Here is a 27,721-nt window from a genome sequence, read left to right as displayed (position 1 = left end):
AGATAGTTTACATACTTATATAACATGAGCACCATAGTGGGCGATGGATTCCTTTGACACCGCTTGGGGTGACTACAGCTATAACTTCAGAATATGTATTTATAGCTTCATTATTGCACTATAAAGTGGCCTCTAAGGTGCAGGCAGCCAAAACTGTTTCCAATGACAAATTCGTCTTTTCATTATGGTTTATTTGTTAGAGACGTTTAATTGTCCCTTGGTAAAATTTGCACCTCACATTGAAAAAACAAAGGCGATCAGCAAACAGTTAAGTCATATTAACATTGTGAGACATATTCTGCGATCTTTGAAGATTCTATCATACATCCTGATCTCACTTCTCTTTTTATTTGGGTGCATGTTGTCTCCTGGCTAAATAACCCTGTTTTCTTTCCCCACAAACAGACTGCAGCATGATTACATTAATGAATTCCACCCCTGAAAAGTGTGGTAATTGCTCTGCTTAAACAACGCATGGATATTAATTAGCTTAGTGGCCCAGGGCGACGTTATAGCTGGCTGCTAGTGTGAGACGCGGAGAATAAAATGAGATGCTAATGGCCATGAGCTTTCGTTTTTGTTTATTCATTTTCTGCCCAGATTAATTTTTGAATAAATGCTGTCCTAAAGACACTTTGCCTTGTGGCCACTCTGATAAGAATATTTGATATTTGTCTTAACTATTTCAATATCAGGAACTTCAGAAAGGCTACTGTTTACCAAAAACTGTTAACGTTTACAGAATGGCAGCAGGGAACTTTTGTGTAAAACATTTTTGACTCGTCTCTTAATAGACCCCTACTCTCGTACGTTTGGCTTTTGTATGTACAAAATGTACGTGCATCCAGCTGCTTAAACTGACACATTAGGTTTTTGTATAAAGAGCGAAGAAGATCAAAAAGTAAGTAAAAAACAACAGTTAATATGACTGGAAAAGTAAAAAAAAAAAAAAAAAAAAAAAAGAAGTTTTACCAGTTTTTACTGACCAGGATTTTTTAATCTCACATGCATAAGTGATTTGAGAGATGTGTATAAGAAAATATTTTCACTGGCTACCAGAAACTGATTTTTATACCAATATGCTGACTATACACACAAGGAATATAGAAAGAAATACAGATTTGCTCTGTTTTATCCCTACAGCTAATCTGCAGCAATACTACCTTTCTTCTCACTGGGTATCTTTCCCATCTCAAACGCAGCTGTTTCCACGGAAACGCACTGCACTGCTGAACGTGATTAAGAATAGAATTTTTATCACAGATTACGAGTAATGATGATGGATGAGTAGCACATTCTTTAGTTGGCTACTTCAGTAAAAATGGATTCAAAATGACCCGCGCTGCTTCGGGATTAGGCAGTTAGAAGGTTATGGAAGTGTGCAGCACAGCCACATCTGTATTGTGGAGAGAATGTAAATGATAATAACACAAACATTGTGCAATGGAGGGCCTGTAAAAGCCTTGAATTGCTGGGATACGTAATCGAGGTTGCAACGGCACAGTCCTTAGGATAGGCTCTGGACCAGCATGACCCTCGACTGGAAAAGTGGTAGCTGAGAAAGGATTGATGAATGGGTGAACTGTGTCCCTTAACATTGTGGTGGGTTCTGTGCGTTAAGGGATTTACAGTTTTAAATGAGTTACTGACACTGTAACACCTCCCCCCTCCCCACCAACACCTTTTCTATCTCATTTAAGCAAGAGATACACAGCATTTTAAAACCTCGCATATGGTTTGAACTGTGTGACTTTGGATATTGGGGTGAGAAAAGAAATTTGCCGTTCAGGGCTTGAGACGGGGGGGGGGGGGTGGTACAGCGGGTTTGGCCGCTGCCTGCTGTGTGGCGGGTCCGGGGTTTGAGTCCTGCTTGTGGTGCCTTGCAATGGACTTGTGTCCCATCCAGGGTGTGTCCCCTCCGCCTTAAGCCTTGCGCCCTATGTTTCCGAGATAGGCTCCGGCTCACTGCGACCCTGCTTGGGGCAAGTGGTTGTTGTCATTGGTTGGACTTGAGACAGGAATGTGTCCTAAAAGATTCAGGATATTCCTAAAGGATAACATTTTGTGAATGTATAGCAGTAGTGAAAATATAGACATACTGATAGACTTTGAATAAAAATGTTACAAATGTTGCAAATAAAAAAATATGACTTCTTCATCAACTAACATGAGACAAATACCTTATTTATTAATTGATTCTTGTCCACCGCATTTGCACTAGTAAACCGTTGCTTAGAAATGGTCTATAGGAAGAATCCTTAAATTATTCAGCGTCTAATTCATTGGGTCCTTCATGTTGTGTGGCTGTTTACTTAGGGTTAGGAGGTTCTTTAACAGCTGGCGAGGTAAGGATTAGGGTGTACTCTCTGCAGCCCAAGGTGAATTAGGCTGGGGCTAATGGGGCAATATGAGGGGGTACGTGCTATCTGCAGGTCACAGGCAGTGGTTGTGTCCCTCCTTGAAAGACGTAAAAGCAGTAGAAAATGCTTCAGCATCTTGCCATCTTTGCTGGTATCACAGAAGTGCTGTTGCTAGGTGACTCAGTGGGTTGCCCCTCTTAGATGAGGAACTAAAAGGCCCTGTTTGATGGTCCCTGCATAATTGTATGTTGTTTTTGCTACAATTGCTTGATAATTGCTTAGAAAATATATTGACATTGATTCTTTTTGCTGAAGACGTTTGCCTTTATTTGAATGCCAAAGACGTCAGGAAGAAGCGGAAGTGGCGATTGTGTTGTTTCTGTGTAAAAGCAGAGGCTTTGTGTAAAAACAGGGGTGTCAAGCTCAGATCTTGGGGGAGCCGTGTCTTCTTGTCTTCACTCCAGCGCCTTTGTCTTGATCAATTGGTCTTTAATTACCTGTACTATTTATATCAAGACTTTACCCTGAAAAATTAAGCATTAAATCTATTCTGAATTAGCAGTAATATTCCCATAAAATATATATTTTATCTCTTTATATATTTTCTTAATGTTAAAAAATCAGAAGGACAGAGCTAATTAAATCATTAAGGGAACTGTGTAGAGGACTTTTAAAACATTCAGCCTGACGTGTCTGGCATATATATATATATATATATATATATATATATATATATATATATATATATAGTTACCCCGTTGTCGATGGAGGGCTGTGCCAAAGCATCTGTAAAATTCAGCCTTTGGCTACATTGTCTTCTGCTCAACTCCGTGCTCATGTTTGCCATTTCAGTGGGTAGACGCGCATGGTGGAGCTGGACGATGTAAGCACTTGCATTCTAGTTTGGGAGACCCCCCCCCCCACTGATTAAAAGCAGCGCCCTAGAGGAGTGGGGCACAAGGATGGGAGTTTACTGTCATTTTTGCATGAGTGGTACAGGGAAGGTGAGGTTAATCACGTGGATATTTGAGCAGTGAAGCGGAACAACAGAAAAGCCCACCTTCCCAGTGTTAATTAGACATCTTGTTTTACACAATTATTATTACTGACTCATTATTGATAACCATTTGTCCTAATTCAGGATCGTGGTGGTCCAGAGCTTATCTCGGAAGCATAGGGCGATAGACTAGGCAGGGTGCATACTGGACAGAATACCAGTCCATCGCACCATATCAATAAGAATTATGTCTGCAAAAATACTGTCACTTCACATGTTAAAAGCTCAGTAGTTCTTGTCAGGAACTGCAGTAATCAAATTATTAATTCTCCTCTTTCGTTTATGGTGACTGTCTGAGACACAATGGCAGTACGAAAACACATAAGAATACTGATTTGTATGTCCAAGATTTGCATAAAGCCGAATTTGTCCTTATACCGACTAATAAGACTATCAATGAGAGAGTAACTTCAATTCTAAATGGGTTACTGTGGCAAGCAAAAAAACCCCGGTCCCACACATACCTTCCACACTGGTGGCCACAGATGGTGAGAGCTTGTTTCTCCCTAATGCCAATGAATCCCCTTTGGTGACTTTTTTTAAACAGACCGAAAAGATGACTTGGTTAACCGGACTGTACAGCTGTTGAAATTTGTTTGGGCAAGAGAGCTTGTAATAATAAAAAAGTCCCGGAAGTCCACGTAGCGTTGCCGCGCACCAGGTCGGTTTCCAGGTTAGACACACCCTTGTGTCACAGTCATCAATTTCATTCTATTTTCACATATGACAAAATAAAAAAGAATGGAGCTGTACAAAATTTCACAATTAACTGGAACAAAGACTCACATTATTCTTAACCGGTATGGCCACCCAGCCTGTCCATACATGTAACCATGTTATTTTATTGTAAGTAATTGCCTTTAAAATGGCTCTTGTGAGCTGAATGAAGAAACAATGGAACTGTGGCTGCACCAGATGGAAGACAGCCCCCACTGCCTTGTGAATAAGTGGAAACTTCCCCCGTTCATGCTGTAATGCGATTAGCTAAAAAAGAACATTTTTGGAGGGGGGAATGATGATAATAAGGGATAATGTTAAGATTACACACAATGGTGTGGCTGAAAAGGGGTATGTTGTACAATGAGTGTGCATGGCATAAAGGTGTCAATAGAACTATATTGTGCTATTCATACTCTTTTCACCCTAGCATAAACCCCATCTGGGGTAATGGTAACCCAACTTTAGGTCTCCTGAAACATGACTAGCTAAACCAGTGGAAAAGAATAGAGCAACATGCCATGATGCATGAGAACATGTATCTGGGATTACCCATAACAGGATTATGTAGACATGGTATTTGCATGGAATGGAGAAATAGCCAATATGGGGTGGGCAGGGGCATTATGTACACTCTATGCCACAAGTGTTTCTGGTGACGGGAAGCTACAGGATGTCGGAAAATTGATGGCTCAGCTGAGGAATGTCCAGGGACACCATGAAAGACTGCCTACATGTATTGAGTATGAGTAGGAACTAAAACAACTGTTGACAAAGGAGCACACCCAAAGAGCTCATGTGTAGCCCATATTGAAAGATAGACCACGGAATCTGGGAAATGCTCCAGCGGTAATCTGTGTGCTCCAAAACCCAGGAGGTGTTCGACATGGGCAGCATTTGAATGAGACCTGTTTTGCCCAGTTAGGGGGGACCTGTACTCCTTACATGCGGTGCAATTTCATGCAGCAGTACATCTGAATATTTACAGAATCCTCTAGGGGTTCACCAGCTTTCTCAAGGTTACACAAGCTATTCAGCTCTTTCTTCACAGATCTACAGTCTTTCAGTGTTAACAAGTTTGGTTACTTGACTTTCTTCATGAACAAAACCTATTGAGCAATCCATTAAATTTTATCAATAAATATTAGTTTTACTCTGTATTTAGTATTTTATCTTTGGCAGGTTGCAGTGGACTCATTTTTCTATATAGTATAATGTGTTCCCTTAGTCTAAACAATTTTTTAAGATCATAAAGGAAGTAGTGTCTTATTTATTAGCATGACTTTGTCTTGTAGAGAGCTGCAAAAAGACATTGCCCCCAATTTCCACACTGTATAAGGAGTAATAAGGAGCAGTATCATGATTAATGAAGAGTTCGGTGAAAGAAAACCACCCCGAAGAGTTATTGTCAGTTTAAATGTTAGTTTTGGTCAATCCCAGGAGCTGAATTTTCAACATACATGTTTTTGAGTTTATATCCTTGTTATGCCAGGTATAGTTAAATGGCAGACTAGCATTCTGTTCCAGTTATATGACAGTTACTTTGTTGTTTGGCTGTCTTTTTCATGCAGTAGGATATTTTCTTTCAGGTTTAACACCACACAATCTCCAAGCCCAGTGACCGTACCTGAGGAAAAACTCACACACACGACCCCTCATCTGAACCGCTTGTCCCATACGGGGTCGCGGGGAACCGGAGCCTAACCCGGCAACACAGAGCGCAAGGCTGGAGGGGGAGTGGACACACCAAGGACGGGATGCCAGTCCATCACAAGGCACCTCAAGCGGGACTCAAACCCTAGACCCACTGGAGAGCAGGACTCGGTCAAACCCGCTACGCCCCCCGAGGAGAAACTCATTGAACAAAAATAAGGATCGCATGTAGCCAGTTGAACTTATTGAAGACTATTAAAACAGATACAATAACTTGACAATGTTGAAAGTGTGGGTGCTAAAAGTTTCATTTTGAGAGTCTACGCTATTATGAAATATGGTTGTGAATATGAGACTTGATTTAGAGTTTATGGTTTGGCAGGGGATTCTGTTTAGTTTCATGAAACCTCCTTTTTCCCCACTTTGCTCCCATAGCTTTAAACCAAAGACCATTTTTTGTATTTTAGTTAAGTGACTAAGTTGCTGCAGTTGTGTAAAGTCCAGTAATAAATCCATGTGTTGCTATCCCACACCTTGTCACTTCCCAGACCTGTACCCACAGATGTCACATTCACATCATGACCATTATGTTGTCATTGTATAATGCTGCAGGTATGACATCACAAGGGGATGCTGTGATCCCTTAAATTTTGTCAAATATGATTTGTTGGTACATGAACAAATATTTTTGTATTTATTGCTTCAAAAAGGTGTCGGGGTACGGTGGCGCAGTGGGTTGGACTGGGTACTGCTCTCCGGTGGGTCTGGGAATCCCGCTTGGGGTGCCTTGTGACAGACTGGCGTCTCCTTCTGGGTGTGTCCCCTCCCTCTCCAGCCTTTTGCCCTGTGTTGCCGGGTTAGGCTCCAGCTCCCTGCGACGCCGTACGGGACAAGCGGTTTCAGAGGATGTGTGTGTGTGTGTGTGTGTGTGTGTGTGTGTGCTTTGAAAAGCCACCTTCATAACTTTGTCTAGAGCATATCTATTGTACAGTACATTCTGAGGCTGGCTGCTGTGTGACAGTACTGTGATTGTAAGCCATTGGCACATGCGGCACAACAGCAGCACACGGTAACCAGTCTACAGTCAACTTCTTGACTGTAGCACATAGACTATGGATCTGTAGTCTATTATCTTAAAGCAATATTTATCTCAATAGATAGGCCAGTGTTGTTGTCAGCCTCTCAGCATCACCGATTGTCCAAGGGAGGAAGAAAGGTAGAATCGATTAGTCGAATGGTCTGTAAATTAAACTCAGACCTTTTTAATTCATTTAATGCTCAACTGCAATTATTCCTTAAAACTCTGCTCTATTAAAATAAACTTAAGCAGTTGATTGGAGCCTTCATGTCTACAGCTGTGTGTCAGCTCTTCTCAGGGGAGAGCCCATAACGTCCAGGAGCTTGGCAGAATGTTTTGCCCCCTCGTTACGCTAATCACGTAAAGGATAATGAGTCCATTTGTAAATGGCATTTTTAACGGTGAAGCAGAACCTTTTTACGGACACCTTAATGTAACCCGACACTCCTTCAGCGAGGGTGACACGTCTCAGGAGCATGCTCAAGTCAAACCGGTGCCTGTGTTGAGATGTGATGTGAGCTGACAGATGAAGGTCAGGGATTTGGTGCTTGCACCACCCAATTTGGTCTTGTCTCTGCTGGTAACCCAGACATGGTAATAGAGGTGTCCTGTACCGGTGTGCTGTATCAGCATGCACCCTGTCACCCTTTGCCTTAGTGCCAGACCTAGAGGCAAGCCCCCAGGCGTAGATCCTCCTGTCCCGTACCCAAATCTTCCCAAATGCATTCCAGCTAATTACACTTGTACCTCCTGTGATGATCACCCGGAGTTGTGAACTTTCAAATTATAAATTTGTACGTCCAAATTTATTTTTAATAGTATTTTCTTAACTTTTTTGAGCAATACTGGCCTGGGTTTCTGATTTCCACCACTACTTGGCAGTAAAATGCACTTAGAAGGGACAGAGGAGGGTAAGTGGGGAGAGAAGGAAGAAGAAAGAGCAGCGCAAAGCCTGGGATAGTGCGGGACACGTGTTTATGTGATTATTGGGTGCTTTCATGTAGCCAGTAAAGTACAGTCAGGGTTTTAGAGCGAAACACTTTTTAATATGTTCTCGTATTCACTGTAATTTCTTTACTCCCCTTTTTCATTTTCCTGTGGCACCTGAAGTGTTGCACTAACATGTGAAGTAACACGGCACTGTCTAACATGTGTAAAGCAGAACTCAGTACACTGCATGGGAAGTTGTGTAAACAACATATTTTTATTTTCTTTTATTTTAAAGTAGACTTAACGTTAATGTAGCTTCAGGTTCATAGAAGATTGGCGTCCAAACGACGTTGTATCTTGTCTCACCCCCAATGTTTCCAGTTCAAATTGACACTGAAACCTTCCAATGTACAAACTCTTGATGAAAATAGAGGGAATTAATAGAAGTCCAACAGTAATTTTTAAAAAATTCATTATAGCTCCATCTGATGTTTTTAACATAACCTAACCTGTGAATAAATCAAGGGGTTACATTGGATTATTAAGTTTTATTGATTGTGACATAGTGAATGGGCTTACAAACAATTTTTAGTTACAGACTTTCGAGTCCCAGTTTTGTTTGTCGGTTGAGATACAAGGTTATTCACGTTTGAAAGCACGGGCATACTAATATATTAAAGAGCCATTTGGCATCATTGTACTGTTTAACCTTTGTTTTACCTGGAACAAGAACATTTGCATAAAAATGTGTGACATGTAGGATCCTGCCTGGCGTTGGGGGAAACAAATGTGATCCAAAGATAGCCTAGAGTGGAATATTAGTGGCAGATGCTCTCTGTGCTTGGGGGATTATTAGACTGTCCTATCTTGGCTATAACTAGGGCAGAGGAAATATTGATTCTGTCAGGAGCTTAGAGGGAATCGAAAGTCATTTGTTTCCCGTACCACAGGCATCATGGAATCGCAAAACACCACTTCTTGCAGAAAACGCCTTTAAAATGCAGAATACTCTTTTTAAAAAGTCAGTAATGTTGCTGTTAGTCTGAAAATGGCCTTTTTTTGTGGGTTACCTCTCTGGGTGAATCATGGTGGGTACCATTAGAAACTTTGTTATTGTAAAGTCACCTTGAAAACAGGATAAATATAAGAAGTAAAAAATGACCATCTAGTGAGATTAATAAACATCCAAACATACCTCGCATAGAAGAAAGAAATAAACCTTCAATTGAAAGAATGAATTTATACAGTATAGTAAAGTTACAAACAACCCCTCTAGCCTCTGTTCACATTCTACTCCTGTGACCCTTCACACATTGTGGGGAACTCGAGAAATGACTCCAGAAGCAGCTGTTGATTGTTAGCATCACATTGCTAAATTGCTCGCCGAGCTATTATTCCAAGACCTTTAGATGCGGCGTGGCCCTCGAGGAGAGGATGATGGGGGTTGGGGTTGCCGGTGGCGATAGTTCTGCCGTTCCTCTCATTCCCGGCTCATGAGCTTGATTGCATTTCCATTGCAGATCGGTGAACCCCTGCGGGTTTTGACGAGGCGTTTTTAATAGGCCGCGCCGACGTGGGGAGCCACCCCAAAAAACCATTAGCATATCATCTGTGGGGAAGGCCTCTTTAGCGGAGGAGGGCTAGTAAACTGGGTCCTGTGAACATGCCGCTAATAGACCGGGAATCTTCTTTTAAAAGTCCGGCTCAGCAGTCTGTTACCCAGGCCTTAAATAGCTTTTCAAGTCATGCATATTTATGCTGCTAGATATTTACTGAGGCAAGCATCTTACTCATGAGAATAAGAACTGTACTGATCTGGATTTTTCTGTAACCTGAAACCTTGTATTTACAAATTCAGTGCCTTCACTGGCCAATATCCGTGTTACCAACTATATGAATGTTTAGTATTGTCAGTAAATTGTCACTGCTCAACACTGTCATTATTATTACTATTAGTAAACTGAAAAAGAAAATACTTTCTCCCAACCACGCAAAATCTTTCCTTAAAAAATTCCCCTGCTGAAACAGAAGTGCTTTTTTTTTTTTTCCTTATTTTTCCTCTCAAAAGGTTACGTTTCGGTAGCATTCTCACAAAAAAAGATATCACGGTTCTTGCAGATGTTACTGTTACCTGTTAACGTGCGTTTCCTGTCGAGGGTGAATTTGTCCACCTCTGTGGAATTTTAGGGCACGAATGCTGCGCCCAGTTGGCCGACGCCAAGCTGTCGGTTCATTCGTGCCACTCGCACCATCAGCTCCGCACAGCTGTTCGACTGGCCGAGATAGAATTAGCTACCTTCCACAGCCCAGAAATGAGGCAATCGCTCCCACCCTTTTCAACACATTGAACAGCCGTTGTAGTTTGACGGGACCTAATAATTTTTCAAAAGTCACGAGATGTTTTAATATACATGAAGCCAGAAATTAAATTACTAATTAGCAATCCCTCCTGTATTAACACAACAGCACAGTATGTTGAAGACCATCACGCAACCGTTAAGGTCTCATGTCAGGAAGATGTTACTCGTAGGAGTGGCGGGATACGTGTCTCTCTACACCCTCTTTGCAGTGACCGAAAGGTGGTTTAGCAGGTAGTGCCGATGCTTTGCAATGCCTGAGCTGTGCATTTGGATATTGGTTCCAACTTTGTTTGTCTGAGGTTTGCATATTCTCTGTTTGTGTGGGTTTCAGGTGAACTGGTGACTCTAAAGCACCTCTAGTGTGTGTGTGTGTGTGTGTGTGTGTGTGTGTGTGTGTGTGTGTGTGTGTGTGTGTGTGTGTGTGTGTGTGTGCGCGCGAGTGTGTTACATTGCTCGGATGTGTAGAGGGGTGAATGAGGGAGTTTAGCACAGTGAATCCATCATCAGAAGTTGCCTCGGACACAGGTTTCATCTAAATACTTGTTAGTAATCATTTTATGTTGCTTCAGAGAAAAGAATCTGCTAAATGTATACATTTAATGGTGGACTTTGTAAGTGGCTGAATACTATAATTCATAGTTTAAAGCCAAATGGGGCTAAGTGGTTACTGATCATACACTTTACCAGCTGCAAAGTGACAGACTGTATCTGAGCTCACAAATGATGCTGATGTCTCCAATCTCTAGGTTACGTGCCTGCAGGACTTTTTCGGAGATGATGACGTCTTCATCGCTTGTGGACCAGAGAAGTTTCGCTATGCCCAAGATGACTTCTCATTGGATGAGAATGGTGAGACCGGTAGACCTCCTTGCAGCAAGATCCTTGATATTCACTCTCTTGCTTTTACATCCTTCCAGGGGTGTAATATCAATTTCAAATATGTTGATAGGTCAAATACATCATAATATGAAGGTTAAACAGAGACCAAAGGTTAGTAATAGGTTAGTACAGTACTGCCTCAATTATCGCTAACCCCCACAGCCATGTTTTATGACTGTGCTTTAATTTTAGCCCTTTGAGTACTTTATCATAGTAATTTACCATATATTTTTTTTTTTAATTTTCAAAAATTATTTAGAAATGGATGAATGAATGGCCTCTTACAGTGCTGCTGTATTTAGAGCTCCGTTTTCTCAATAACGGATTTAGAGTGCTAATCAAGGCATTACTGCACCAGGGTATAATAGTTGGAATGAATGACAGATTTTTCTCAGAATAGATACCATACTTGAAATATGTGTATGAATGTATCTGGGCCCATGTTTATATTTCATTTATACACTCTATATAGTGTTGACCTTGAAAATATTGTCAGCGAATATGGCCTCAGTCATTCACACATACACACACTGGGTAATTTAGTCACCTGTTCATGTGACAGGTCTTTGAACTGTAGGAGAAAACCAGAGCACCTGGAGGAAGCCCACACATACATGGTGAAAACATGCAAATTCTGCACATAATGATCCTGATTTAAACCCATGTCTAAACACACTGCCCAGGAGCGGTGAGGTGCCAGTGCTACCCTTCTCCACCGCCCTTGATTTCGATACATAGAACTTTTGTGGTGGTTTTTCAACTTTTATAAGACAAAACATACCTTCTTTTGCACATAGGTAGGTTTTCTTCAAAAGGCGTCACCATAACAAGGGCTGAAAGTTTTCTCCTGTCATAAAATAATGTTGTAATGTGCAACAAGGAAGCAGTGCTTTCTAATTAGAAGAGACTTTCAGCAGACTTTTTTTTTTTTTTTTTTTTAGCTACTTTCACTATTCAGGGTGTGTAGCATTCAGTCAACAGACTCGATCATTAATTTAATTGAATTTTCAATTTCTGCAAATAAAGTGGCAGGCACATGGCTCAAAGGGGTATAATTCATTTACATTGTACCAGCTCCCTCACCGAAGAGTTGCCATTCTGGTGCATTTTTATTCATCACAATTTGACATCCAGTATATTAAGTGCTTTCTAACAAAACATATTGCAGTTTTATTCATTTATACATTTTTCCTACCTTGAATTTATGCCTGTTTATATCATTATAATTTAATATTCATAGGAAGGAGCCCTCTTTGCACAGAGGCATGTCAGACAGAGATTAGAACAGCTATGTGCTAAAGAGAAAGTCTACAATTTGTGTTATCCACTCAGCACAGATTGCTTGCATTTCTACAGTGTGTACAGTATGATGGTGTGTGAGGCAGTAGAGGTCTATTTCGAAAAAGGAGATTGGAATGAGGTGGTGTGGTGATGGGGGGTCGGTTGGGGGGGCAACCATGTAATTAATCTCCATGGTAACAGGTTTGGGTTAGGTTTGCACTGTGGCATTATCGCTAGGTGTGAGCAACAAGAAAAATCTCCTTCCAATGCACGCTTTTCTCCTGTTGGACTCAGAGACCATGTGCGGGTAAACTGGCTTCCGCAAATAAGTCTGTCCTGCTCTCTAATCTCCTTGCAGATTCCTGGGAAAAAAAAAAAAAAAAAAAAATCTTTTGCTCTGGGTTCATTGCTGAAAATGCAGTACAGTTTAGTCACTGGAGGGACAGTGCTTTCGTGGATGTGTGACTCTTTCACTGTTTTGCCATCCGCAATCTGTGACTTGTTTCCATGGGGAGGAAGCACCGAAATGACCTTGCCCCAGTCCATCAACGCACATTCATAGCAGAACAAAATGTAATTGTGATCAGGGACAGTTATAATCACCCACATGCTGACATCCTACCAGTAAGAATCACCTATGGAGAGAAAAGTCAATCGAAGGTCTCAGAGGATATTTTAGCCAGTATATTTCAACTTGAAAGTTCTGAAAAAATAGCATTTTTTCACTTTGTAATACCCAAAGCTGTACACAAATTGTATAGTAATCTTACATGTTGTAAATTGTGCAGATAGATTAAAAAAATGCCAGTTCTCACATACTTGGTTTTGGACAGACGGTAAGCATCTGTCAAGGACATCAGATCCACCCAAAAAACCAGTGCTGAGTAGTTTTACATCTGTTGTGAGATGATAAACACACACATTGACTGACCCACTTAACAAATATAATTAATATAATAACACAAAGGTCAATAAATGAAAAGATATATGAAATAATTATCACGTTTCACTCCGAGTCCGTTGCAGAATGATACAGATAATATTGTTACTATGTAGTTGGTTGGGAGTTTTTACTAGCAAATTTACTTCCTCAGAAACTATGAAGAGCAAAAATATTAGGGAGTGTCCGCCGATGATTGTTTCTGCCATCTTTTCTCCACTCTGTTTTAAACTGTTTGTCTCAACTGACAACATGCAAGTGATATATACAGTAGCTTCTAATACTACACTGCAATGCCTGTAAAGAGACACAACTGTCTGATAGTCAGAATCTTTTTGTGTCTCTCTTGCAGGTCATTCATTCCACGTGAAAGTGTTTCGGGGGAATGCTTTTTTTTTTTTTTTTTTTATTTGTGAACATATTTGCTTTGATTACCTGTGCCTTTGATGATGAAATTCCGCATGCATTTTACAAAATGCAGTGTTTTGTAACGGCACGAAGACAAAAGAATAATATGCTTTTATAACTTGCAGATTCAGTTAAAAAATGCAATCATTTTCACCCCTCCTTTACAAGATAACTTATAATTACTATGTACAAAGGATAAGGGTAAAAATAAGGAATAATGAGCACTTTCCTGATCGCTATGGCTCTGTATACTGATTCAATTAACACATTCCCCTGACTGCTACACAGAAGATCTGTTTTCCAGTATGACATCTGCTGGAATTGTACCTTCTAGTGTTTCAGTAGCAAACTGGACGGTTTGCTCCCCTGGGATACATAGTCATCCTAAAGTGGGGGAAGGAGAGCAGGTGCTTGCTAAACGGAGCAGCATAGACAAAATAAAGCTGCCAGGGACCTTGCCGTAAGCGTCTTGCTGAAAACGCGACCCAGGGGTGGTCTTTGAACCTCAGGAGCGAGTTTGCCGCTTGCCAGTGTTCGCAGAGGCGTTTAGCATACGGACGTCTGTTTGCAGCTTCCGTTGTGCGAAGGGCGAGGATACGAAGGTTGTGCTGCAGGATCAGCGCCGTGAGCGGTCGAGTAGAGGAGGCAGACGGCGTCTGGAAGGCTACGCGAGCCGACTGAATCACGCACCGCGTAACGTTTAATGGCACGTTCTGCAATGTGGCCTAGCGTACGCTGCAACGTTCAGCATGTGCAAAACAGCCGTAAACACGGAAATAAACATTTCCAGTAATGTAAATGTACAGTGTCTTTTTATGAGAAAACACTGATACCTTACCCTAAGAAGGATCTCTGCAGTCAAGGTCACCGAACAAATGTGGACCGCGTCGTCTTGTGATTATTATTGCCGCAAGTCCGTAGAAGGCAAAATCGGTTGTGAAATGTTCTGCTCGAGAGAAAACCCAAAAATGGCTTGTTTTCACTCCTCCATTTCCCCACAGTTAAAGGCCTCATGAAGTCGGTGAGGCACCCATCAGGGTTTAGCCCTCCTACACGGATCCCATGATTTATGTACGATGTGAAAAGAGCGCGAAGTAGGTACGGATGTTTAATAGGCAGGGATCTGTGACCCTCGGCTGCCCTTTGCCTCCTGGGAAACGTGGTTACTGTGCGCATTGGACCAGATACCGCGTATTACTAATAATCAAGCAGTCATTCAGTGAAGGGTGGACATTTCCGAGGGCAATAAAGAGCGAAACAGCGGATCGCGAGCGGTTCAGAGTGCGGAATGAGTTCTCTCCCTCAAACCACAAGGAAGTCCTTGTCACAATCGGCGGAAGACACGGATCGGATTCGTCCGACAGCGTTCAAGCATCTTGTGCCCATTGTGACAAGGAGCTCCTTTGTGGTGGAAGGCACATGGTTTGCATGTGCTAGTTATCTGGCATGGAGCTACTCTTCTCGTGGTCTTAAGAAGGTGTATAGCTCACAGTATGGCAAATAGCCCAGGACTCACGGGAGCGCATATCGGAAGGTTACACACTTTCTGTCCGCATTGTCTCCGGGTGGAAATGGAGGTGTACTTCGCAGATAACCGGAGGTATCTTCATTCAGGGTGGAAAAAGAAAAGGGGTTTTGCAGGGGATGCAGGGAAATTTAAATGCTGGTTTTATTATCCAATAAATGGATAAGCTGCTGTAGAAAAATAAGTAAATCAGCCATTTTATTTGTTTTTATGGAAAATGTCTGAAAGCTGCCTTGTTAGACTGTTTCTCTCCTTTTATTTGCATTTGTGCGTGTGTGTGTGTGTCTCCAGAATGCAGAGTGATGAAGGGGGCCCCCAAAGGGAGCGCTCAGCGGAACTCCGCAAAGAGCCCGGGACCAGTCCGCCGCAGCAAGTCACCTGCTGAATCGAGTGAGATGACTCTGCTCTGATTTTGATGAAATTGTTTGATTTTAGCGAGCCTCTTTTTGAAAGAACGTGTGCTTTTTTTTTTTGTAGCGTTAGCCTCAGCTGTAGAGTGTATTGAGGCAGGCGAGCACTCTTCTCTGAATAAATGCACCAATAGCAGCTCACTGCAACACGGCGAAATACAGCGAAACGCTTTTTCACGGAGCCTCGATGAGGGAAATTTGCTCAAATTACAGAATGACACATAATGACTGGTGCCCTCAGCTGTTTTGCATAAACGCCAGAACGGTGTTCCTCCTGCTTCGACCTTTGCGGTGTGTGAAGTCGCTGAAGTATGAGGAGGAGATGCCGTTACTGTTGGCGCTTACCGACTTCCTGCTTGGGGCTGTTCTATTCACATATTTACATTTATTCATTTAGCAGACACTTCCCTCTCTCTCTCTCTCTCTCTCTCTCACACACACACACACACACACACACACACACACATTCATTTACCTGTTGCCATGCATACTCTGAGTTTGCCTGTCCTCAGCGCAACAAAACCTCAAAGTCAATAAGAGCAAAAAGTTTTATTAAAGAAAAAAAGTTTTGGCGTCTTCACATTTTCGAGAAGGCCACGCTCTCAAGGTCCGTGTTTTTGGAGCAGAGGATTCTTTAGCGCCCCCACCTCCCTTCCCCAGGCCATGGTAACGCCCCATTTTCGAACGATTGGCGGTTAAGCGGAAGGGAAGAGAGCAGTCCGCTTGGCAGCAGATGGCGGTGGTGCCATCTTCTGCTTGGCTGCACTAAGTCGAGTGTCACAGGGGTCACAGAGGTCACAGGAATGTCCCTCCGTGCCGAGAGCAGGTCGGCTTTGGCGCACTTGACGAAGACCACTTATAAAACACGGATGATAAATTTTAACGCATAGTTGGTCTTATCCGACGCACATCTACATTTACTCATTTGGTTGATGCTTTTTTCCTGAGCAGCTTACAATTATATACCATGTTGAACTGATTTTCTTGAGCAGTTGTAGGGTAAATACCTTGCACAAGGGTACTAGAGCAGTAGATGGGATTTAAACCTGTGCCCTTTGTATCAAAAGGTAACTGACCACTTTACTACCAGCTGCCCTGTAAACACTAGCAATCACTGTTTCATACAGTTCTCACTTGGTTTAATATTGCATGCTTGAACTTATTTTTGTTAGTTACCTTAATCACGTAAGATTTCTTCCTACATTGCAGAAATATTTTTCTTTCAAATTTCAGTCATGATTTTTTTATCTCCTCACTTTGTTATTGTTGCTGTTTTAAGTGTTTCCACAAGAAATCTGTGAGATATATATATATATATATATATATATATATATATATATAGAGTGAGTTTTTGGATAACCAAACCCAGACAGCCAACAGTTGGTGGTGTCTGACGGGCTGCGCAGTCCGCGCCCGAGGAGAGACGTTACGCCTGGCACGGCTTCACTGCGACTGTAAGCAAAACACGGAATCTGCCAGTCAGCAAAGCCCCCATGCGCACAAGCCATAATACGTCCGTCCACATCGGTGCCTCTTGCAGTGATAACAAAACCCGTGGGGAAACTGTAGGCTGGGTACAAAAAGGCACCCATTGAGTTTCACTGCTATAGATATTAGCCTTTAGGTTGTAACACTAAACTGCTTAACTTTAAATATTTATTTACATTGTTTAGTATGTTTTTAATTCTTATGTTATTCTTTGGATGGGTCAAATACAGTACCTGTATAGAAAAAAAAGTCATTTTTTTGGAAGTGACTCAGGGACTGGGGTTGGTGTACACTGGAAAGGCTTTGTTTATTCAGCAGACTTGGAGGATAGTTGCCTCCATCTGGTTTAGTCTTTGGTGAGGGTTTTTTTTTTTTTTTGTCTCAAGAGCCTTTTCAGAAACACTTACACGAGAAACTGCACGAAGGCTACCACGCCACACATCACAGCACTTTCAGATTTAAACAGTCTTCTGTGGTCTCCTAGCAACCCGCCAGTGCCAAGAAGTAGCATCTGAGGACCCTTTAATACAGGAAGGACAAAAGCTTACAAACACCGTGTCCCCCGAGTTGTATGAAGGGGCTCACATTATAGCTAAGGCCATATAATGCCTGTAAACGCCCATCTTCCAGGGAGGGTGGAGTAGAAGGCATGAAGGACTGTTGCTGGCACTCAAGGTGTCAATGTCAGACATAGTCTAACAAGCCAAACGCTGCCGTTTCTCTCCCTCCCTCTCTCGCTGTCTGAGCAGCCAACGGAACAGGGTCCAGCAGCCAACTCTCCACCCCTATCTCCAAGCAGTCCCCCATTTCCACACCAACCAGCCCTGGCAGCCTTCGCAAGCACAAGGTAACTCCTGAGGGCCTCCGTTTCCACGTTCTGACGACAGTAGAGGACAAATCTATTCCGACCACCTGCAGTCCTGATCCTGTTTTGCGACACCTGCCTGAACCGTGGTTGCAGATTCGTCACAAGAAGGGGCTCTTGGTTTTGGGGGCTCAAGGGCAATGCACCCACCCACACTTAATAGTTCAACGTTGCTCCATTCATAAAGCTGGGTACTTTTCACAAAATATTCTGGTGAAGCACCTCTTTGACGTGTGTATTTTCACATACAAACTTCAAGACAGAAGTCAACGTCTATAAACACTGCTCTACGTAGTCTGTTTAATTGCAGTCATGAAAATGTGTCCATGTCTTAAATTTTGATCATTGTGTGCGTTTCTGTGTTTTCATTAATTTTAAGCTGGTGGTTTAGAAATTCCATTTGTGATCCCTCCTTGTCTTCCCAGGTCATCATTGCAAATGAGTGGTTACCCAACAGTTCTCATTCAAGGTTTTGTGAAGGGTAAATAAATAGATGAACTAGAATCAATAATCAATTTTACTTTTAAAATTTAAAAACTGCCACTTGGATCATAAATGATGTATTTTCATTTATGTACTTTTAAATTACTAATATGAATATTTTATTATAAGGCACACTATTAATACATAACTTATCCTTGCACTTTGGGCCTCTTTTCTTGTGAAACTTGTCAGCTTGAACCTGCTGTTATAATTCATCACCCCCCCCTCCAAATAGTTTTTTGGAGAGACAAGATTTCCCATTTCTGCTGCTTCAAGCTTTTGGGCAAGTCTAAGACGTTCTAGAAATGTGTTAAAGTAGAGGTCCCCTTGCAGTATCCGTCCTGCTGCCATTCCTCAAAGCTCTGCCATTCCCTTAGACCAACTCCAGCTCCAGATGTAGCAAACAGGACCCAGCTGGAATGAGAATGTTACTGCATATCTGAAGAGTTCTGTGGATTTTTAGTATATAAAGATGCATCTCTGAAGCAGTGGAGAAAATGTCACCCGGTATAAGTTTGAAGCGACTACGCTCATGATCGGTACTGAGACATTCCTTGTAAAATCGATGCTGAGTCATCATTCAATTTACTTGCTAATACTTAAAACAAATCATCTTGAGTTTCTAATCCACTGACAAGTCTAATACTAAAGACTGATGGGAAGATGAGAATAATGAGCAGATCATTACATGGCAACTGTAATACTGCACATGGATCTAAAGAGGATAGATGTCAGTCACAGCACCCACTGCCTGTCTCCTACTTTTTTTTCCCCCGCTTTGACAGGACCTATACCTACCCCTCTCCCTGGATGATGACGACTCCCTGGGGGACTCTATGTAGAGTCATTCCTCAGCCATTGACGCCGATTCGTCCTGTTTCAACACCACCTGCCAGTCACAGAGGTATCTTTGGTGCTCACCGTCCCCTTTAGCCCTCCTGGCGTCCTAGCATCCGTTGGAGCTCCTCCGTCTCATCCCGTCTCCCATCATGGCCCCGTGCGGCACGCTATGACTACCTGGCCTCAGCGGCGCATGCCGCTTGACACTTATTACACTTGACAATTCACTTTAAAAGCCTTTACCTCCTTTCTTATCTCCACATTTTATTTTGTGCAAAAGGAAGACAATATTTGTATATGCCAAGCATATACTCTGATGACAGTAAGATAACCAAACTTACCTGTTTGTTCTACACGTTGAAACACAGACTGCAGATAAACCAAGGCTAAAAAATACATTAAAGCACATTAGAGAAAAATTCTACTGTACACTTCAATAAACGTGCAAATCATGAATTTAAATATCTTTATTTTAATGTCAGTTAAGAGTGGACAGTTTACAGCTGTATGATTCCAGCAGCAAATGAGTATTATTTGTGGGGTGTAGTAGTCTAAATTAGGCACGAGTTGTTTTATCAACTCCAGATGTGCTAAAAGACCATTAGCCTTAAACATTAACACTTGCCTTTTCTGGTATGAGCATTTGGAAAATGAAGTTTGGAAAATCAATTGTTTACGTGAAGAATTGGATCTGCAGTTTGCAGCAAAACTACATCCTGTACATTTTAAAAGGAGAAGGATACCGTACAACCTCACGTTGTCCCCGTTCTGTCGGACGTCGTATGGTTTCCTTTGCTCTGCGCAACAGCCGCACACCTGCCTGCTTTATGACTACACCACCTACAGATGAACTTGGAGCACTGCGATGTCTGCAGACCGCATTATAGAACTTGCCCCCCTTTTAACGTGTAGAACTCATCAGCTGGTACTTCTTTCAGTTTTTTTCTCTTTCCACAAATTGTCTCACATCTGCCCCTGCGTTCTCCTAATCACCCGAGACATACAATAAACATCTTTTGTTCGCTTCAAGCTTATTGCCACCATGCAAAATGGAGGGTGGGAGTACTTCTCCTCCAGTGGTGCCTTTTTTAGACCGCCGTCTTTTGATAGAAATTAACAGGAACACAAGCCCTTCTTTTTTGACGAACACTTTCTAGGTGTTTTTTATGTCTGGGACTTTGAACTAACTAACGCGTTGCAAGCAGTCACTTTTCTCTTGTGTAGGAGTTTCTAAGAAAACAATTGCATTACACAGTTTGCAGTACGCACTTCCTTTGGCGATTCAACTCGGAAATCCTCTTCAGCGGTCCTGGCTTTGTTACAGTTGCTTGTTCGGTGCTTTGTCTTGTGTATGAACCCTATTAAAATTAACAGAGCAGAGTACTGTCATCTTTAACCTGAGCTGAATCGAAACCTAATACAGTATATGAATCTATATATTGGTTGCCATTCGGATAAAATGTGGGGATGTTCAAGACAACTTGCAGACATATTTTTTTCCCATCCGGCTCCGTGCTCGGTTAATTTGCATGCGTTCAAACGCTCGTGTCACTGCAAATCGTTCTCGTGCCATGTGAAACTGAATAGCGTTAACAGCTTTATTACAGTTAAAACGCTACAGGCAGCGTCCGTTCATTTACACCGTGTCGGTCAGACATCATCGCCCGAGATACAACCGGCTCGATTTCGCATTACAGCAATGTGGGAGATGTGACCTTGGATTTTGAAGCAATGTGAAAAAGGAAGGGACCACAGCGTCTGTTTCAAAAAGCGAAAAGAAAAAAGCAGTTCCTTCAACGCTCGCGTTGTAGTTGCTATGGCAATAGACTAAAAGCACCTCTCTACCTATCCCGACATGCTCTTCAGCGAAACGTGAGATGTGTAGGGATATGCAGAGCATTTCACTAGAAAGAATTTAAAAAAAAAAAAAAAAAGCCGGATAGAAAGAGCAGACGCAGCATAAAAAAGCTAGTATTACTATTCTATCCATGAGCTCATCACCATTTAGTTCTCCATGGCAACACAGGCATCTGCCTCGATGGTAAACATTAATCTCCAGTATAAACAGGATCTGCTGAGGAATTAATTGCACTGTCAGGTAACTGCTGCAGCTCCTTTGTTATTTGGTGGTGCTAAAGGCAAGGAAAGGAAGGTATTTAAAAAAAAAAAAAAAAAAAAAAAAAACTGGATACCGAAGACTCCTGCGGAACGGCCTTGTTCCCGGCTCTTAGAATAGCAGTTTGAAACTATTACTAGAAGGATGTGATTTCATTAACTCAAGAAACACGCAGAACAAAAATCTGAATTTGAAAAAGGGGAAAAAAAAAAAAAAAAAAAAAAAAAGGATTCTAAAGTGCTTCCATTTAGCAGCAGTCAAACTAATTCTGTTGACTGCATCAAAACCGTGTTGCTCCTCCCTGGCTATGGTTAGCGTACCTCCGGAAACGGTACACTTTTTGCTCGATATTGCCAGACATTTTAATGAGGAAATCCTCGCGTGCTCCTCCCCGAGGGGTTGGGTGCAGCAGACAGTATGAAAAATGTAGCTGACTCGGCAGGTCGTTCGCAATGCCGATGCGGGGAGCCGTAAGACCGGCAGGCAAGTTTCATTTAGCATTTCCCAACCTAGTATCCGTGGTTCCCAGTTCCGCCATTAATTAATTGCCTCTCCAGAATTACAACTGGCTCTTTCCCATGTTGGCACCACACCACCTGCAGTACACAGGAACGGACACGCACAGCGCAGCAGCTTTGAGCTGTCCAAACCCAGTATTGCCAATGAAACTTACACATCCCATGGAAAAATAAAAACGCACACATGCTCGTGAATATGCTTCCCATCTTACATGCATATTTCGTTCGTGTTCCAGACCCCGGCGATGTGCTCGGTGGGTCCTGCTGTGATCGCATGGCATACGGCGCACGTGCACACGCCCGCCAGTCTTACGTTTACATTTTCATTCGTTCCGTTTGATAGACGGCGCTCTTCTCCCAAGCGACGTGCAAAATAGTTTTATAGGGCGAGAGGAAAAAGGACTAGGCAGACGTGCGACACGCGTGATGCGGCATTTCAGGGAGGTCGCGCGAGGCGACACGACGGATCGCGCCGTCCGGCGGCAGCCGAGCCGCGTTCGGATAACGTCTCCGCGCGCTGCAAAGCCAACGCCTTCGCTTTGTCCAAAGCAAATCACATCTTTTCCATTCGAGCAGCTGGGTGTTTCTCTCCGCTCTCATTTCGCACCGTCAACGTGACGTTACCCGTTTAGAAGCCCAGGTCCCGAAGCATGACAGTCCCACACACACCGTAGCACGCTGGGAAACACGGGGACGTGACGCTCTTAGCAACGCAACGAAAAGCTAACAGGGTAGTGAGATGAACTTGTAAATAATCGACATTTCTCCTTCCATCGCACTCCAGGACACCTTCTTCTCCGCACACCTCACGCGGGAGTCGGTGGCCTTTTTTTTTTTTTTTTTTTTTCCTTCCGCATGCATATTTGCATTCCATTACGCAAGCGGAAAAAAATAGCAGCGAATATGAATTTTTACCTGTGTGGACACATATAGGAATAACGGATTTGGAAGAACGAGCTGATGTGTTAAATCGTCTCTCTCCGACACCTACCTGTCTTTTGACGTGCCATAAGGACCCGTTCCAGAAATAAATTTCTTTCAGCAGATTAGTGCAGTGAATAAAATGTCGAATACACATTTTTTTCTTCTTTGCTAGAAAATATCTATATGACCTAGTGTATATCTGGAAATATACAGTGATTTTTTTAAATGAAGAAGATGCTTATTGATTAACAGATTGATTAACAGCTTTACTATTGAACTTTATTGTCTAGAATAATCAAGAAATATCTGACATATTTTAGGATGATATAATAATCTCACTCTGAAATTTTACCAGCTCTTTAAATCTTTAGAAATTCATACCAAAGTACATCATGTTATTGGCATGCTAATGTAAGCACAAAACAGGATTCTGTTTCATTAGACCAGGATTAGTTTTCTTCTTTTCTGCTACTTTGTGTTTAAAGAGGATGCAAAACATCAGTACCTTCTGTCAACCGAGAGATTGTATGATACTCCGGAAAGTCCCAAAAATAAGACGTTTTGATACTTTTCTGATTTAGGAATATGTTCCACAACGTGACCGATGCTTGAGCTCGTTTTGTACGACAACTTTCTGTCAGTTCTTAATTTTGTAAAACGGTGCTTTTTATATCAAATTGAAAGACAGTGTCAAAATTCAGTGTAACACCGAGTCATGGCTCCGTCGTTGGGGATGATCGTCTTTTATAGCTGCCATGATTCCGCCACGTGAAATTCATTCGTGATCGGGTGTCTGAGTACTCATTTGTTTTAGCTCCTCCTGCTGTGTGTGATTTAAAAAACAGAAAAAGGAAAAAAAAAATTCATATGCTATTTTTTTCATATTGCCATTGTGCCATTCAGTTTGTACATAGACATTTTTACTATTGACTTTTTAAAGCAAGCGAACATAATCATAGTACGTAGTCTTCGTAGGTATTTACTGTAAGCTAGGAAGTAGATGGTTCATAGAGTAGGAATGTGTCGTGGAAAACTTTTTTCTCAATTTATAGTCTCCTTTCTCAGTTTTCTCTTTTTTAAAAACAAAACCTTTTGAAAGCATACAGTTGCCTATTCTGTATCTCATGGCTGCATGGTCATAGTTAGGGTCAGGTTACCAAGGGTTTGATCAAGTACCACTTTGTGAAGGTGACAGCGGTAACTTACACATTCACGAACACGGCAGCTGCTTCGGGTCTGTTCCGGAACTCGGGGGTCCTGTGTGAACTACTGTACTTTTGCTCATCGCTGTCAACGAACAGTCTGTTATTCAACATGTTACAGTTTTTTGCATGAAAGCGAAATGAAGAGAGAAACTTGAACCTGTGGCCATGTAGAATTGCTCATCGAGAACTGTATTCATCTCATTGTACGTTGGCAGGGTGTGTTGTAATATCGAAACCAATAAATTTGCCTACAAACTCAGGTGTTGCGTTGTGTGCTTTTTGTTTTTCTTTTGCAGCGCTCCTCATGGGGACACTGACTACTGCTGGAATAAAACAAAACCGCTCTTCGTGGGCCCTACGCTCCACATTACAATGGCCAGTCTTAGACTCTATTTTAAAAGAACTGTAACAGGATTCTGATAAAACAATGTACAAGTTTTACAAGATTTTGGAACAAAGAGTGTTAACAGAGCACATCGTAGTCAGCGGTGGTTCCGTGATCTTTTCTGGGAAACGAGTCCCTGGTTTCACGCAACAGTTACGTTTTAAAATTAGAGATGCCTGTAGCACAGGTTACATGTCATAGGATTTTCATGTCACCTTGTAAATGAAAACCCCAGAAGTACGTACAGATGCTCCTCGACTAACGATGGGATTACGTTCCGATAAACCCATCACGGGTAGGAAATCGAAATCGAATTTTGATCGAAATTCAAAATTCGAAGTATGGATTCTACCGGACGCGTATCGCTACTGTAACTCTGAAAAATCGTATGTCGAACCATCATAAGTAGAGAAGCATGATCTGTATTTTAAATAATTCAAGACATAGAGGCAAGTGGAAGTGCAGAAGTAAGAGATTTGGAGTCTCTGTTGTTGGCTCTACTCTCCTAGAGTTCTGAGGAACCGACATATGGTCTTACTCTGGGTACATTGGGTGCGTCAGCCCAGCAGGGGGGTCGGGCTGGGAGAAAGTGATCTGAGGTTACTGCCATCTCTGGGTACAACGTAGATGTTGGGTGACCTCATTGGAGCCATGTTCTGTGCAGTTTTGTTAGCCATTTGCTTTTTTGGCAGGTCCAAAGCTTCAAGATACAGTTTGTCTACAGCACTTTTGTAGTTAATTCCACACAAACCAGTACCTCCCAACGCTGTTTGCACCACCACAAGTCTTCAGTAAATCTGCTCCTTTATCGTGCTCTGAAGCAATATAGCCCAGATACATCTCTGGAGCCAAAAAATGCAAATGTGGGATGTTATGGGGCAAAATGACCTGTTACAACAAAGGAGTTTTCCATTATCATTATGTGGTTCACCACTGGATAACAAACTAATTCTGGTAATGCAAACATTGCATTTGCATTTATCTGACATTTCAAGGCAGCTTACAGTGTTGTGTAACCTGTAATTATTACCCTTTTGTAGAGCTCGATAACTTTTTACTTTGACAATTTAGGTAAGTACATTGTTCAGGGGTACTACAGCAGTAGGGGGGTTCAAACCTGCAACCTTCACACCTTAAGGCAACAGCCCTAACCACTCTCCACTATGCCACCAACTGCCCCACCATTATCCTCATGTGCTGGATGGAGCACATTCGCGTTTTGAGAATTCCAGTTTACGAAGTGTTTCGTTTAATACCCCTACTTCATCTTAGAAGAGACACACACACACTTTCAGAACCGCTTGTCCCATAGAGGGTCATGGGGAACCGGAGCCTACCCGGTAACACAGGGCATAAGGCCGGAGGGGGAGGGGACACACCCAGGACGGGACGCCAGTCCGTCGCAAGGCACCCCAAGCGGGACTCGAACCCCAGACCCACCGGAGAGCAGGACTGTGGTCCAACCCACTGCGCCTCCTGTGCATTACACATACAGTATTAATTACCAATAAAAGGTCATTGTATCATTAATTACTATGACCAGCAAAATCTTTAAAACTAATTTAAAAGATAGCTTAATAAAAGTTAATCATGAGTGTATGATTCATTCATGAATTCGGGCATTTTTGTTATATATTGTGAGATCAAGAGTGCTTTGACCTGAGGACTTAGGATCACAAGTTTACCTGAGGTAACACACTCACAACTAAATAAAAACACTATTGTCGGACCCTGGATGGGCAGATTACGTAGTTCTGTATTACAGGTGGTCCCAAATTTACGATGGGTCGAAAGTCGAAAACGTCGTAAGTCGAACCGTCGTAAATCGGGGGCCGCCTGTACACACCTCACCGCTTCAACACACGTTTCAGCTTCGGGCAGAAAAAAAGTGTCCCGTTCGGCCGAAGTCGCCTTTCGCAAGTGGCGCTGTGGTAGGTCGCCCTCTAGTGGCGGTCGCAGCACTTACCGCTGTGCGCAGCTCTAAATGGCTTCAAATTAGAAATTGTGTAACAATTTTTATCTTTTAAATTATTTCACGCATTCTGACCACTACTGGCCCAGTATATCATACATAAACTCTGAAAGATTTCTGGAAGATGTATTTTAGAATTCTTCTGAGAATGTGTTGTTGCCAGTTTGTCAGTATTTGTTACAAACCACAACAATGATGCTTGGAATCAGCAAATGGCCTTAAAAAGCAAAACCTAATTTACGGAAAATATGCTGAAGATCCATTGCGACTCCTTTCAGGAAATCGCAGCATTTGGTAAACAAACATCCGTTTACCGCACCACTAAAGCATGCAGTCATTCGGTGAAATGTGATGTGGGATGAATCCAGATGTCTTTTGGGGCGAGAAGGTCATTGTGTTCCGTTTCCTTGTCTTTGGAGACGACCGATGGACAGCGAGCCTGGACTACAAAGAGGAAACAAACATACATCAGCAGTAACGGGGGTCCCTTTGGAAAGCTCTCTAATCTAAACCATGACGGGAACACAGGAATATGGGGAGTAACAGGTGCTTTCAAAAGGGTCTGGATATAATCAGCATCATGTGATGACTTGGCCCAGGTAGTCGGTCTCTTTACATAGCATAGCATAGCACACTTACATGGCTTCTCCTCAAAAAAGGAAAGTTCAATATTTAAATCAGGCGCTGCTCTGATCTGGTCCCCAAGACATGTGCTGCACGATGACAGATTTCCATCTAGTGGTTGTGTGCAGAAGTAACTAGAACACTGCCTGCCTCAATCTTGCAGAAAATGTTTTTTTTTATAAGTTTACTGCATCACCAGAGCATGCCAGGGAATTGAAATGATTTAAAATCCAAGTTTTACATTTATTAATGGTATTTGCTAGTTGGCTGGCACACGGTCAGGGACAGTGCTTTCCCACCAAAGTAGCACAAGCAGTTTATATAAACTATAGTTACTATTAGCATTACTAATATTTAGCATTAGTTTTAGCAATAAAGTAGTATTCATAATAACTATAATAAGCGTAACATAAGAAAACTCTTTCTTACACCACTTGTAGAGTCCATAACGTAACAGTAAACGTAAGCAATGTTATTTCATGTTAAATATATCCACCTGGCCAGTCATTGAGATGCAAAGTCAGAAGCACTTTTTTTGTTGCCCGTTTGTCACCCATATTCTAGAACCCCTCAAATTACCGGACATGCCAAGGCCTCTAGTCGCGGTAAATCCTTCTTGAGCGTTCCGATCATTTCTGCGTTCATTTCCATCTTACATCATATTTAACCGATTCGCGTGCATATTGATTATTATGGTCCATTT

At 42.1% G+C, this 27,721-nt stretch overlaps 1 protein-coding gene across 1 annotated transcript in view; it reads left to right on the top strand.

Moving 5' to 3' along the window:
* LOC108934176 (neuronal migration protein doublecortin-like) overlaps positions 1-21,443 on the top strand; it is a 55,602-nt gene extending 34,159 nt beyond the window's left edge. The window contains exons 4-7 of the mRNA XM_029250761.1: positions 10,902-11,004; positions 15,480-15,578; positions 17,836-17,933; positions 19,220-21,443. Of these exons, the coding sequence (XP_029106594.1) occupies positions 10,902-11,004; positions 15,480-15,578; positions 17,836-17,933; positions 19,220-19,276 (357 nt within the window). The 3' untranslated portion in view covers positions 19,277-21,443. The remainder of the gene's footprint in view (positions 1-10,901; positions 11,005-15,479; positions 15,579-17,835; positions 17,934-19,219) is intronic.
* Positions 21,444-27,721: the final 6,278 nt, after the last annotated feature.

Source organism: Scleropages formosus, chromosome 4, assembly GCF_900964775.1.
Source record: "Scleropages formosus chromosome 4, fSclFor1.1, whole genome shotgun sequence".
In the NCBI taxonomy this organism is placed as follows: Eukaryota; Metazoa; Chordata; class Actinopteri; order Osteoglossiformes; family Osteoglossidae; genus Scleropages; species Scleropages formosus.
The sequence above is the reverse complement of the archived record's forward strand: the minus strand, read 5'-3'. Positions and strand labels throughout refer to the sequence as shown.